The 15,094-nt window shown below is 37.1% G+C and overlaps 1 protein-coding gene across 1 annotated transcript in view; it reads right to left on the reverse strand.

Annotated features, from left to right (window-relative positions):
• The window catches only part of SIK2 (salt inducible kinase 2), a 167,180-nt gene that overhangs the window by 135,719 nt on the left and 16,367 nt on the right, over positions 1-15,094 (reverse strand). Inside the window, exon 2 of the mRNA XM_069080260.1 lies at positions 1,154-1,270. Within this exon, the coding sequence (XP_068936361.1) occupies positions 1,154-1,270 (117 nt within the window). The remainder of the gene's footprint in view (positions 1-1,153; positions 1,271-15,094) is intronic.

Genomic DNA, 15,094 nt, shown 5'->3' on the forward strand with positions numbered 1-15,094 from the left:
GCCATTCTTTGGACATTCTCCAGCTTATCAATAGTAGATGAGATGATCAAGAAAGGTAGAAATAAGCAACAAGAGTAGATTTTTTCAGGACTTAAACTGAACTAATGAATCTCCTAGAATTGAATGAGGGAAACTTCTGTCACTGCTTGAATGGAGCAGGAATTCCCTGGTAGCCATGAGTTTGGGCCTTTTTACATAAATTGGATATTGTCTGTCATTACAACTTTCACTCAAGAGCTTGGAATCCTGATTCTACCATTTACTAGTAAACTGTGTGACCTTTGGAAAGTCATGTTATATCTCTCTAAGCCTCAGTTTTCTCATCTATAAAACAGGGGGGGTTGAACTATGTAATATTTTAGGTCTTCTCCAGCTCTGACATTACATGATTTTTATAATGCATTTTTGTAGATGGAGATTATATAATATTTGAGGGGTATACCTTCTTTTACACTAAAGCATATAAAATATCAACATATAGGTGTTGACATACCTAGATGAAAAATATACATACAAATGAAAACATACAGATGAAAAATATACATAAAAATATACAAGATTCATAGGTGAAAAACAATATTCGAACACAAAAAAGTCCAAATATCAATAACTAACAACTTGAAAATGTTATGTATTATAACATCATCTTTTATACTAAAGTGTGTATTTTCTTAAGAAAAAGTAGGTATTTTCCTTTTAAAAACACATCTGATAACATCATTTAAAATAAAATGTAAGCCTTAGCCATTTCCAGATTTTACACAAAATAATGAACTTTCATGTCATAAGCTATATAAACTTTAAAATTTTATCAAGGTTTTATGATGCTGTCAAAATAAATGTCCACACCATAGACACCTTACCAAAATGTTTTGGGGGCTACCACATTCATAACAGGTTAGACATGTTCACCAAAAATATCTTCAAGTTCAACTTATAAAAATACCCTCAGGTACAGGCTGGATGTAGAAGAATATCAGTGTTTTTCACTCTCTCAACATTTTCCATTTAGAGATAATCCTAATAATGTTCGATATCACACCTACTCAGCTGAACAACAAAGTCTGAATTACAAATGCTTTACAATTGGAAAAAGTAATAGATTAATTTTGTAATAAAATATAGAGCAGAAACTGGAAAGTTTAAATCATACCTGGTAGAGTTTTATTATGTGAGGGTGGTCTAACATTTTCATTATCTGGACTTCTCTGTAGATTTTCTCTAGATTCACTGCATCCAGCTGAGATTTATCTATGATTTTTATTGCCACCTGTATCACAAAATAAAAAAATAAGAATTAATATACAAAAGCTAACCTTTACATAATTACAAATGGAAGATTTCAAATTTTTGTTAGCTATTTTCTATTGATGAATTTATTCATTCAATAAATACACCATACCTAATTTTGGTTTGGAAAATGTCATCACCATACTGTGAATATTGTGCTGCATTAATTCCAAAACAGTTTCTCTTCTAATACCACTAAGTTCACAAAACTTAACATTTATTTACAAACACAGCAAAAATAAATTTCCCAGAGCTTTACACTAAAATCATTAACAACAAATGCCACCTTAAATAAGGTAAGGGACAATTTATGACCAAGGTGAATCCAGCATACAATTTTAAAGGGAGCTATGCCCTTGCAGACTTCTGTCTTGGAAAAACCTCTCCTTTGGGATTGTTGTAATTGAAATTTTTTTTTAAATATTACTGAGAACTTATGCTACTAAAGGACAATTTCTTCTTTTTTACTTTTTGGAGGGGGAAAGGCAGGGAAGTTGGGGTTAAGTGACTTGCCCAAGGCCACATGGCTAGTAAGTGTTAAGTGTCTGGGGCCACATTTGAACTCAGGTCCTTCTGACTCCAGGGTTGGTGCTCTATTCACTAAGTCACCTAGCTGCCCCAAGTTAGTCTATTTTTAAGGTGATATTTTCTTCAGTCTTTTCATGATTTTCTTGCATCATTCTCATTTCTCTTCCCAGTTTTTCCTCCACTTCTTTTACTTGATTTTCAAAATCAAGCTTCTTGAACTCCTCCATGGCCTGTAACCAATTCATATTTTTCTTGGAAGCTTTTGATGCAGGAGTTCTGACTTTGTTGTCTTCCTCCCATTCCATGCTTTGATCCTTTTTGTCCCCAAAAAAGGATTCTATGGTCTCTTTGTGCTTCCTCTGTTTGATCATACTGCCAGCCAATTACTTGACCTTTGAGCTCTTTGCCACGGGAGAACTCTGCTTCCAGAGAGGACAGCTTTGTCCCAAATTGCTGGGGTTTTCACAAATGTTGCCAGAGGTCTGAGGAGGGTGCCCTCTCTAAACATCACACTAGCAAACTGGCATTTCTCACCATAGGACCACCGCCCAAGAAAGCGACCCAGATACAAGCAGGTCAAAGGAAGAGAGATTACCCTCTGACTGGCTGCTTGGTCTCCCTATGATCTGCAGGCCAGGGGCTCCTGAGGCAGCCATGCAGCAGACACTGTAGCCACAGTGCCTCTGCCACCTCTCACCCTGGGGGCAGGGGGCTGGATTGTGCCCTTCCTTTCCAACAGAGTTCCCGACTGACCTTTTACTTTCTTTTTGGCGTTCTGGAAACTGCCACAGCTGCTGGTTCTGGAAACTGCCACACTCTCCTGAAGTCTGCTCCAACCACTGCTGTCTCCCTGGGGCCAAGGCTCAGGAGGGACTGCACTTGGCTCCGAGCCTAGTACAATAGTCCCTTCTTCTTGGCCTGTCAGGCTGCCTTCAGTGGGAGATTTGTTTCTCTGTCACTCTGTAGGTTCTGTAGCTCTAAAATTTGTTTAGAGTCATATTTTATAGGTATTTGAGGTGGTTGTAGGGGGAGGTCACGGAATTTTCTGCTTCTACTCTGCCATCTTATCTCTGCCCTCTAATGAATGCCCAGAGTTTATTTTTAAGTGAGTTGTCGGAAACTCAAAATTTCAGGAACTCATTCACCTCCAGATACAACCTATAAAATGATTAAACCTAAACTACAACCTAAAAAATAGTTAGAACAACTTGTCTTAGGACTACTTCTATCATAAATTCTATCATTCTACATAAAGAGGAGAATAAAATAACTCAGCCTATAGTACTTTCAGTTTTGCAAAATGTTTTATCTACATCATCTCACCTGATCCTAGTAACAACCCTGTGAGATAGAAGTTTTTATTATCTTCACTTTACATGTGAAGAAACATAGTCTTTAGTGGGGTTAAGTGACTTTCCCAGGAATTTACAGTTAGGAAATGTCAGAGATTGGATTCAAATTCAAGTCCTCTTATCTCTGAATCCAGTAGTCTATCCACTTTCTTTCTTTCTTTCTTTTTTAAGCAATTAGGGTTAAGTAACTTGCTCAAGGTTAGATGGCCAGTTATTTCTGGGTGTGGTGCTAAGTATCGGAGCCCAGATTTGATCCCCAGGTCATCCTGACACTGGGGCAGGTGCTCTTACTTGCTGAGCCACCTGGCTGCCCCTGTCTATCCACTTTCAGTCAGTTCTAATCATTTGAAAGCTTTTCCTTATGTTGAGCTAAAATTCACTTCTCTAGCACTTCCTGGACATTTCTATTCTATTTGGTTTCCAATGTGGCCATCATATTCACCTTCTCTCCACCAAAAAATTAGACTCGGGGGGCGGCCAGGTAGCACAGCAAGTAAGAGCACCGGCTCCAGTGTTGAGAAAACCTGGAGATCGAATCCCGGGCTCAGACACTTAGCACCCACCCAGAAACACCTGGCCGTGTAACCTTGAGCAAGTTACTTAACCCCAATTGCTTAAAAAAAAAAAAAAATTAGACTCTGCCCCTGAAATGGCTCTGGACCTTAACAGACCAGCTTTGGTTTTATCATGCCTAGAATATAGCACCCCTAGCCCCGTTTAACACTTCCTGGTTGGCTGCACACCCAATCTTCACAGACATATCCCTACTTTCATCTTTCCCCATTAAAATGCAAGCTCCTTGAACAAAGGGACTGTTTACCTACCTTGTTCTGGTATCCCAACCACTTAGCAGAATGCCCAGCAAATAGATGCTTTAGCTATCTACATTATCGCCACAGCCCCTAGTTCTGCCCTCTGTGGTCAAACAGAACAAGCACACTCCCTAAGTGTTTTTTTCTTTATTAGATACATTAGCGGTTCCTCTAGCTGGTTCTTAGAATGGCCTCAAGATTTCTTACTATCCTTACTCTCCAGATTGTCATCAAACTGCCAGACTTTAAAATGCTTTTCGTACTCTCTCATCCTGGAACTTCCCTCAGGAACCCCCAGCTACTGCTGGGATCTCCCTCTGGAACATCCAACTACCCTTGTTTCCCTTCCCATTCCCCCAGGCCCACTGCTTTCTCACACTGTGAACGCCTCCTCGGGCCTGCATTTTGTGGAAGTGCCCAGGCCACCCCACCTTCATTCCCTTCCAGCCCTACTGATTTTCCAGACTTCTAAACTACTTCTCCCAAGCTATTTTCATCAACAACCCAACTCTCTTGCATTTTAGTTCTCTTTTATACTTTATCTTCCCTTGTTAGAATGAAAGCTCAGTGAGGACAGGAGTTGTTTTTCTTTTTGCCTGTATTTGTATCCCCAGACAGGCACACAGGAGGCACTTAATAAACAAACACCTACTTCCTTTTTCCCTTTCTTTTCAAAACATGGAAACTCGAGCTAAACACAATACCCTAGATCAGGCTTGACAAACTATGGCCTATTGTTGTTTTTTGGGACTAGGTTTTGGAAACTTTTAATTTTCTTTTTAAAGTTATATTGATTTTTTTTGTGTGTTTTATATCACAGTAATTTTCTAATATTCCTCCTTACTCTACACACAGCTCTCTCTTGTAACAAAGAAAAACAGTTAAGAAAAGACAACCAACACTGTCTGATGCAGCCTCTTTATCTTTTGGTATCCAGTCTCCACCAACCCCGCTACAGGGAGGAGGACGGTATGCTCCATCATCTGTCCTCTTGAACGAGTGCTGGCCAACGTGTTTCATTTTAGTTCAGCTGCCTTCTAATGCCATTCCCATTTACATTATTGTAGTCTCTCTGTATGTTGTTCTCCTGCTTCTAATTTCTTCTCTTTGGATGAGCTCATAAGTCTTCTCAGTCTTCTGAACTCTTCATTAGTCATATCTTACAACATAATAATCTTCTATTAAATTCACATAATGCAATTTCTTTGAACATTCTCCAGTTGACAGGCACTCACTTTGTTTCTAAGGTTTGGAAGGGAGATTGCTTGCTACAAACTACTATGGATATTTAAATATATGTGGGACATTTCTTCCTATATTTGATCTTCTTGTACTACATGCCCAGGAGAGGGACAGCTGTATCAAAGGCATGAGGAATATAATTTCAATCTGTTTTCCAGAATTATTAGACCAATTTAGAGTTCCAACAGTGCATCAGTGTATCCATCTTCTGAGAGTCCCCCCCCCCCAATACTGTTTTTATCTTTTTTAATCTTTGCCAACTTGACAGGTATAAAGTGAAACTTAAGGGCTATTTTAAATTGGATTTTTCTTGTTAAATAATAACAATGATGATGATGGTGATGTTACATTTATACTGTTTCTGCCATGTGCTAAGTAAGCACTTCATAATCATTATCTACCAACACCAGGAAAGAGGTGCTATTATTAGCCTCATTTAACATTAAGGAAACTAAGGAAAACAGATATTAAGTGACTTGCCCAGAATCACACACATTAAGTGTCTGAAGCTGTATTTTGAACTCAATCTTCTCGAATTCTAGCCCAGTACAATATCCACTGCACCATCTAGCTGCCATGTCTATTGAAAAATGGTTCTTGGTCTTCTTTATTTGTCAATTCCATATAGCTAAGTGTGTGTGTATGTGCACACATGTGCATGTATACATATGTGTATATATACACTTAGATATATTATGTATACATATACTTGGTTTCTTTTCATGTATCTTATGCTGTTTTGTTTTGCCCTACTCAGTTTCCTTTTCTACTGGTTGCATAGCTTCTGCTTATTCAAAAGCTTACCAGATTTTATATAATATAAATGTTTTATGCTGCCTTTTGTGACTTTTTCTATTACTTGTTTTATTTTGAAACCTATTCCTAACTATACTTCCTAAAGGTATTTATTTGTATTTCCTTTTTTAGAATCCGTCAAATTTAGATCACATCCATATGAAGTTTGCTGTAGCATTTTGCTTCAGTAGCTGCCATACTGTTTTCCAGTTTTCCTAGCAGTTCTTGACTGGATAGAGAGTCCTTTCCCAAGTACTTTGTGTTCTTGGTTTAGTGAATGTGAGATTGTTTCTTTTTAAATCAACAATTCCACTGATCTTTTCTGTTTTTAAATAGTACTAAAAAGTTCTGGTAATATACTTTTTATTTTTTCCTGGCCATTGTTCAGGAGTCAAATGTATGTTTGCCTAAAAGCCTATTTTACAGAGGAACTCACACAAGGCAAGTGCTCACATGGAAGTCAGAAGAAGTGATATGAGGACACTCTCTAGGTCTCTCTGAAGAATTCTGGAATAGACTGTGAGACAAGGGAGACACTGGCACAGGACAGCCCAGCATGACATGCCTGAATCAAAGAAGGTACTATGTTCTATGAGCAAAGCAGAATTGCAGTAGCTTAAAAGTAATGTGAAATGAGCAAACATAGAGACATCTATGTCTCTATCATGTTCATATGGACTATTTATGCCCAACCTATGGGAGAGCCTTCTGAGCTCATACTGGTCTGATCAGCCACTGTTGGACACACAATACACTGTCCCCCACAGTGATGTCATTTTGGTCCTCTTTGATTATGAAGGACAACAACCAACCAGACATTGGTTTATGGATATTTTTAGCCTTTAAAAAACAGTTTGTTGATCAGTTCAATAGTCTTTTGGAATTCCAATTCTATTTACTTAATTTTAAAAAGTTTTTCTTTTGAGATTAACTTGCTAACACTGTAATTTGTTTTTTTAACTGTATGATAAATTCATTAATCCTGTTAATGTTTTAAAAGTTAGAAAAATTCTTCTGATTGCTTTAGCTGTTTCCCATACATTTTGATGGGCAAATCTCATTGTTATCACTCAAACATAATTATCTGTTTCTATGAATTGGGTTTTTTTTTTTTTACTTTTTATTTTAGGAGCATCTTTACTATATTTATTACAGTCTGTATCTTTAGAATCACAGGATAACAGATCTTAGAGGACTTAAGGGACTTCAGTGGTCATTTGGTCCAATCCCCTCATTTTACAGAGGAAACTGATACCCAGAAAGGTAAAGTGACTTGCCTAAGGATACACAGGTAGTAAATGGCAAAACCAGGACTTAAGCCAGTTTCTCTGCCTGCAGGTTTCATATGCTGCCTTCTCGTTTTTGCATTTCCAGAACTTAGCATAGTGCCTAGCATGCACATGGTAAGAGCTTAATACTCACTGAATTGAATTACTTATAATATAAAAGATCATCCAATATAGAAAGGCAAATACAGCACATTAGAGGTCTTTAGTATGCACTAACTGGTATGTCTATGCATAAACAGCTGGAAGAAACAATAAACATAAGGAATTCAGAGAAATTTGAGAATTTAGATAATTATCCATTTATCATTTTTGTTTTATTATGGTATTTAAAATAAATGTTTATTATTTGTACCTTTCTACATCTGACTTCTTTCTATACTTGCACATGTTATTGAAAATATACATTAAAAAAACCCCACAACTATTTCTGGAAGCTGCCAAAGTCCTTCCATTACTAACAGTCTGACCATCTTGTTCCCCTTCATTTTCCCCTTCTTGGTTAAATTAGATTTATCTTTTTACCTCTTGATAGAAAAATAATAAAAGTGTCTTACAATTACTATGTTACTATCACTGTCTTTCTGCAATCAGGAACTTAGCCTTCTAAAGGAGAAGGTAGATGCTAAAGCAAGAGTAAGTAGATAAAACAAATAGGTGTTAGTGAAAGAAGAGGAAATTAGGTGAAGCCATCAAGTTGTCATGGTGATGAAAATCTAGAAAGTTCTGAACTAAGTGGGAAGGAGAGTTAGAAAAACCCACTAAAAATGTGAAAAGTGGGGCTCATGAGTCCTCTTTTAGTACAGAAAGTTCAGAGGAGTTTGGAGTGACTCATATTGCGTGATGTTTGCATGCCTGCTGCAGACAAAAAAATGCTCCTTTTGTTCAAAGTATAGGCTGGTCTCCCTCCTACAAAAAGGTGAAGAGTTTCAAGGAATACCTTACTATCTATCCTGCAGGTTATCAGGACTAATGAATTGTTCCTTTAAAAAAAAAAGGCAAAACCAAGAAACCAGAAGTAGAACTTGAAAGAAAAAAATTATTGAGAAAAAGGAGGTTTGAGAATCGAAGAATGTCATACACAGAGGAGGAAAGGAAAAAAAAAAGAGGCATTGCAGAACTATAATTTTTTTTAAAAATCAAATCTGAAACTCTTCCTAAAGAGCTATCAGAGTGCTGTGAAGAAGCAGCAGCTGCTTATCCTCTAAGGAACAAAAACAGATCCACAGGAGCTCTTGAGTAAGAGAAATCCAGTACGTGTCAAAGGAAGAAAGAAGAGAAGAACAGTGGTGAATGGCGACTCCCTGCTTGTGAGGTGCTATGGCAGCTATCTGTCAACCTAAAAACAACAACAGAGCGGTCTACTGTCTCCGTAGGCCAGGAGTGAGACATAACAGAAAACTTCTCAAGAGGTGCCAAAAGAGAGGATGACTATCTACATCCGATGACTCACTGTGGCACAAGTGACATTGCCAGAAGGAATCGAGCCTGCATTGTCCAAGATCATTTTGTCTTGGACAATAAAATGAAGACTAAATGTGGATACAAGTGGTGTTTGCCTGACTACTATCCTCTGAAGACAAGCAATGCAAAGAAAAAAACAATTTAGAAAGTGACCTTATTAAGGTTAAATTTTTATCTGGGAACATAATTTGGAGTTCTATAACACAGTTTAAAAAAGTAAGGATCACAGGCTCCTGGTCAAGGACAAAGAGTAACTAACAAATGCAGGAAAGGGGGAGGAAAGAAAATAAATTTTTGTTAATTAAAAAAATTAATTTAATTTAAAAATATATGTCTTGTGTCTTGCAAATCTAATCAAAAGAACTTTATCCTAAAAGGGATGCAGGAAGAAGAAAATTGCCTATGTACATCCTCCCAAACTAGATCTCATACTGAGTACCTAAATTTTAAGAAAAATATCAGTTGAAACACTCAGGAATTTATAGTAGACAAGATGCAACAAAGGATCCAAAAATAAAACCTGTGGCCCCAGTTACCTATTTGCAATTACACAAAGTTGCAACAAGCAACATGAACTAGAGGTCCTAACATAAAAAGGCAAATTTGACTTTATAGTTATCACTGAGATTTTGTTAAGATGAGACCCACATCTAGAATATGGTTCTGAATGAATATGCCTTTTTTCAAAAGAAATAGAACATTTAAAAAAAATGTAGAAAGGGAAGGTTCCTCTTATCATAATGCTTCAATGATCCCTATGCAGATGATTCCCAGATCTCTATACTGGGCCTGGGATATCTGTTAAGTTACAGTTAGGCATCTTCATCTGCCTTTTAGACATCATGAACTGGCTGCCCCAGCCATAAGTGCAAACTCAATATGTCCAAAACAAAACTTACCTTTCCCTGAAAACTACCTTCTCTCCTTCCAAACTTTCCTATTTCTTTTTGAGGGTGCCATCATCCTTCCAATCACCCTAGCCTTCCAACCTCTTGATGCCTCACTCTCACTATATATCTAACACATGGCCAAATAGTTTCTTTTCTACCTTCACAACATCTCTCATACATGTCCCTTTCCCTCCATTTATATAGCCACAACCCTAGTTCACAACTTTATCACATCTCACTTAGATTGCTACAATAGCCTTCTAACTGATCTTTTGGCCTCAAGTCTATCCCCACTCAAATCTATCTTCCACTAAGCTGCCAAAAGCTGATCTAACCATGACCACCCTTCCAAAGCCCTCCAATGGTTTTCCTATTACATCTAGGATCAAATATAGAGTTGTTTGTTTGGTATTTAAAGCTCTTCCTTACCTGGTCCCCACCTACCTTTCCAATCTTCTTAGATCTTTCTCTCCTCCATGATCCTGTTACACTGGCCTATTTGCAGGTCCTCGAACACAATGCTCTGTCTCTTGTCTCCATGCTTTTGCACTGGCTATACCCCCATGTCTGGAATGCTCTCCCCCTCACCTCTGCCTTTTAGTTTCCATAGTCTTTCAAGACTGTTCAAATCCCATCTTTTGCAGTAGACCCTTCATGATCTCCCTGTTTCTAATGCCTTCCCTTTTCAGATTACCTTCATCAACTCTGTACATCTTATAGGTACCTAGTTATTTACATCTTGTCTTCCATCTCAGATCATACCCTCCTTGAATACAGAGAATGTTTTTTGCCTTTTTTATATTCATAGCACTTAGCATAGCACCTAGGAAATAGTAAGCATTTTAATAAATGCTTGTTTACTAGCTCTTCCCTGAAGTGTCCATCTAAGTCCTATTCTTGAGAAGTTCTCATTTCTCCTAGATTGGCTTTCCTTATAGTTTTGGACCATGAAGTTATATGACAATGTATATTAGACATATTCATGTGAGAAAATCTAAGAACCAGAGGCAGTTAGTGTAGAACATTACAGTGAAGAGCAATAGAAGGACAAACAGAAGTGATTTATGTACCACTTGGGCAGAAAGAAGAAATATATGAGGAGTTTGGGAAACTGATTATAATTTGGGCATAAACAAACATAATAGTAATGAGGGTCTTCAATTATCCAGAGCTCTGATACAGGTTTCTCTCTGCCAAAAGCTGAGCAGTTTTAATGGTAATCTCATCTTTAAAAGATGAAGGAACCAACAAAGAGAAATTCAATTCTAGATGTGAGTTTCACTAACAGGAAAGAACTTGTTGCTGGCATAGGAAATGATGGGGATCCTGAGGGAGAAGTGACCACTCCCTCTTAGAATTTGTGAAAAAAGAAAGGAAACCCAGGCACAGTCTGACATGAACCTTAGATTTTGGCAGCACAGATTTCAAAGGGTTCAGAAAAAACACAGGTAGAACGTCATATTCCAAAATTCTACAGGGGAAATCAATCCTGGAGAGATAGAAACTGTCAAGAATGAAATTCTGTGGACACAAAGCAATGCTTCCTATGAAAAGGAAAAATGGAAGTCTTTTTATGAAGAGCTGGATATAGATGAACGGAGAATTTACCAACCAACTTAAGTTTTAAAAAAGGTATACATAGAAAATGAAAGCAAGTAAGAGTTTTGTGTTCTACAAAAGCAATTTCATAAGATTATTATCCAAAGTGCTAAAGCTCAGAACCAGCTGAAGTCAGTAAGGAAGCTAATGGCAACAAAAAGTTTTGTTTTGTTTTTTAGCTATATTGGGGGAAAGAGGAGTTCCAAACGTAAAGGATCACTCTTTGGGGCAGACAGGACAATAACAACCAGAAAAAAAAAAGAGAAAGAAGTTGTTCAATTCTTAAATTTGCTTCTATTTTCTCTGTTTAAGGAGAAGGACCTTTGTACTGTAAAAAAAGGGAATACATTGACTAGTAGGGAGTTAATACCCAATATGAATAAGAAGACAATAAGAAAGTATCTCAAAGACCTTGGATGTGAAATTCAAATCATCTGGCCTAAATCAACCACACTTAAATTATTCTATGACCTCTGCTCATAGAATCCTTCTTTTCCTTCCAGACACAGCTCCAGTTGTTGTCTGTCCTTCGTTTTTTGAAGAGGAACAATGATATCAGGAAGGTATGTCTTGACTTGTAAGTCAACTGGATTTAAGTGAGGGAGGGCTGTGCAAAGTCATCAGCCTCACTCTCTCCTCCAGAGTCATCTGAGTCCAGAGGCAAGACACGGGTCAGACTGGTTAGAGAGAGCCCCAGATGCAGTGGGAGACCTTGACCTGTTTAAGCTAAGTTCTTTTCCTGGTCTCAGTATATCTCAGGCAATGTCCCTTCAGTGATTTAAGGCTAGGTGAAAAATGAGGCAAAAGATGTCCTAGCTTGCCTACTTGAAAAAAAAAAATCAATCTGGAAGGGGAAAACCTTCACGGTTTCTGGCCAGAACAGAAATAACTGCTATTTACACTCACCTTGAGCCATTAAAACCCAAACAATGACCAAGTGAGGCTTGGGTTGGGATCTATTAATTGACCAATCAGTAAGAACCAGTATGATTTGGGTTTAAGGCAAGCTCCTTAAAGGTAACTCCATTTGAATCCCAATGTGCTTTATCAAAGCCTGGTTTTCCAGAGCTGTATTTCAAGAAATCATAAATGAAACTACATGGGACAAGAGTTAATTGGTCCAGTTTTTTTTTAAATGATAAAATAAGTAGAGAAGAGAAAAAAAATCTAGCCCCCAAATTCCAAGATATCTTGGGAGATATGACCTCTGCCCATAGAATCCCTCTCTTCAAGACATTTCCTTTTAGAAGAGCAAACTCTACACAATATTCAGTTTCATGTACAAGTCCTTCCTTCGGTTCTACAACATATATAGAAATGCTCCTTTTATTTGGTATTTTTTTAAGTTCAGAATTTTTAAAATAAAAATTTATATGAAGCTTGTATTTAACTATTTTGTATTTACTCTGCATATACTGTGTTGTCTCACTCATAGAACATATAAGCTTCTTGAGAGTAGGGACTTTTTCATTCTTTGCACCTAGACCTTCAGTATGTGTCTGGCACATAGCTAATGCTTAAAAATGCTTGCTAATTAATTAGTTGACTATTAAGACTCTGTCAGTAATGTATGAAGAGCTGAAAAACAGGAGAGGTTCTAAAGGATAGCAAGAATAGGGTCAAAAAAAGAAAAAGAAAGCCTGAAAAATAGGCCAGTGAACTTGACCTGAATTTATGGAACAAGACTAGTACATATTATTAAGATATGGTTAATCAATGTCTTGCAAAGAAAGTCGTGATCATAAAGATTATTACCACATTACCACAACAAGGACAGATAATGCCAGGCTAATCTTATTTCCTTTTCTCATTTGGTTACTAAAATCATAGAGCAGAGAAATGCTATTGATATTGCTTTACTAAATTTTAGTAAACGATCTGCTAAAACATCTCAATTAACCAATAAGTATTTATAAGGGCTTACTACGTACCAGGGACTTTGCTAAGCACTGAGGCTACCAAGAAAAAGTAGAAACAGTCCCTGCTCTCAAAGACTATACTTTCATTTCAACAGGGGAGAAAATGTATATATGCATGTGTATGTGTGTGTGTGTGTGTGTGTGTGTGTGTGTACTTGAGTATATGTGGGTATACTTGAGAAATACAGAACACAGATACAAGGTAACCTTGGCAAGGAAGGCTCTAGCAGCTGGAGGGACAAGGAAAGTCCTCAGGCAGGAGGTGGCATTTCAGCTGAGTTTTGAAGGGAGTCAGGGAAGCCAGGACAGAGATGAGGACGCAGAACATTACAAGCAAGAGGGACAGACAGTAAAAATATCCAATTAGGAGATGGAACATCTTCCAGGAACAGCAAAGAGGCTTTTGTCATTGGATCAAAGAATACAAGGGAGGTTGGACATGGTCAATAGTGTGAAATGCTATAGAGGTCAAGATGAATCAGAACTGACAAAAGTTCATTAGATGTGGCAATCTCATGCTGTCTTTGTGGAACACATGGGTGGGTATAGACTAGAAGACAGATTTGGGAATGGCTGAATAGCCAGACCCAAAGAAAAGTCATTTTTGATGTCACCATGGTAGAAGTTCCCCAATAAAGTGACCCTGGGCACTCTGCTTGGTGTTATAAACATTTTTGTTAACGACCTAGATATCTTACATAGATAGCATTTATCAAGTTTTCAGAAGGCAACAATCTGGCAGGGATAACTAATGCAATGAATGACTGAGTCAGGATCCAAAAATATCTTAACAGACTAGAACTGAATCTATGTTGACAATTAATAGTGATAAATATAAAGTCTTACTCTTGGGTTCAATAACTCAACTTCACAAGTATGAGGCTGGGGAGGCATGTTGGATGATAGTTTTTCTGGAAAAAAAAACTAGTAGGAGTTTTAATGGTCTGCCAACACCAATCAATATTGTGATGTGGCAACCCCCAAAACTCATTTAATCTTAGGCTGCACTAAGAGAAACATAACTTCAACAGAAAAGATGTGCTAGTCCTGTTGTAACATCCCCTCAACTGACCAGATCTGACACAATGAATTTAGTTCTAGGTGCCAATTTAGGAAAGACACTGATAACCCTGGGGTCACTAAAAGAGAACCAGAATGGTCGATGGACCTTGAGTACATGTCATATGATAATCAATTGAAGAAACTGGGGATATTTAGCCTGGAAAAGAAAAGAGTCATGAGGGACACAATAGTTATCTTTAAGGGCTGTCTTGAAGGGTTATCTTGTGAAAGTGAGATTAGACTTGTCCTGTTTGGCCTTAAAGAGAAAAACAACTGGTAGAAGTTGTAATAAAGATAATTTATTTATTCTCAAAAGTTTAGAGATACTAAGTTGAGTAAATTTTAATCCAGATGTAAAATTTTAGTACTTCTCATATGCCAAACAAAAAACCCTTGAATTTATAATTACATTATTATTATAATTCAAAATAAATTTTGAATTTAAAAAACATACACAAAAGTGTTAAAAACTAGTTTGGTAATAGCAATTTTGCAGAGGATCCACCAACTCAAAAAAGGAAGATGTGCAAAAAAGTGGCACTGGGGGTTTACAAGAAGTTACATAGTTAGAAATACTTTTCTAACCACCACATCAGGAAGTATTAACATTCATTTGCTGTTTCAGATAATGTTTTATTGCCATTTAGTTAACAATGCATTAATTCTTCAATGTCATCTCAAAGCAGCAGGTATTATTATCCCTATTACACAATGGGAGCTATCAATTGTAGAAATATTTAAAATCAAAGTAATTAAAAATATTTAAAATCAAAGTAATATTTTAATATCAATAAAAATGTAGCATCCTTTAGGCTTTTCAGGATTATGTAAAAAGCAACTTACTAAAGTATATAT

Source organism: Petaurus breviceps, unplaced genomic scaffold (assembly GCF_028583685.1).
Source record: "Petaurus breviceps papuanus isolate PSGF00001 unplaced genomic scaffold, PetGlider_PUasm1.0 91133, whole genome shotgun sequence".
Classification (NCBI taxonomy): domain Eukaryota; kingdom Metazoa; phylum Chordata; class Mammalia; order Diprotodontia; family Petauridae; genus Petaurus; species Petaurus breviceps.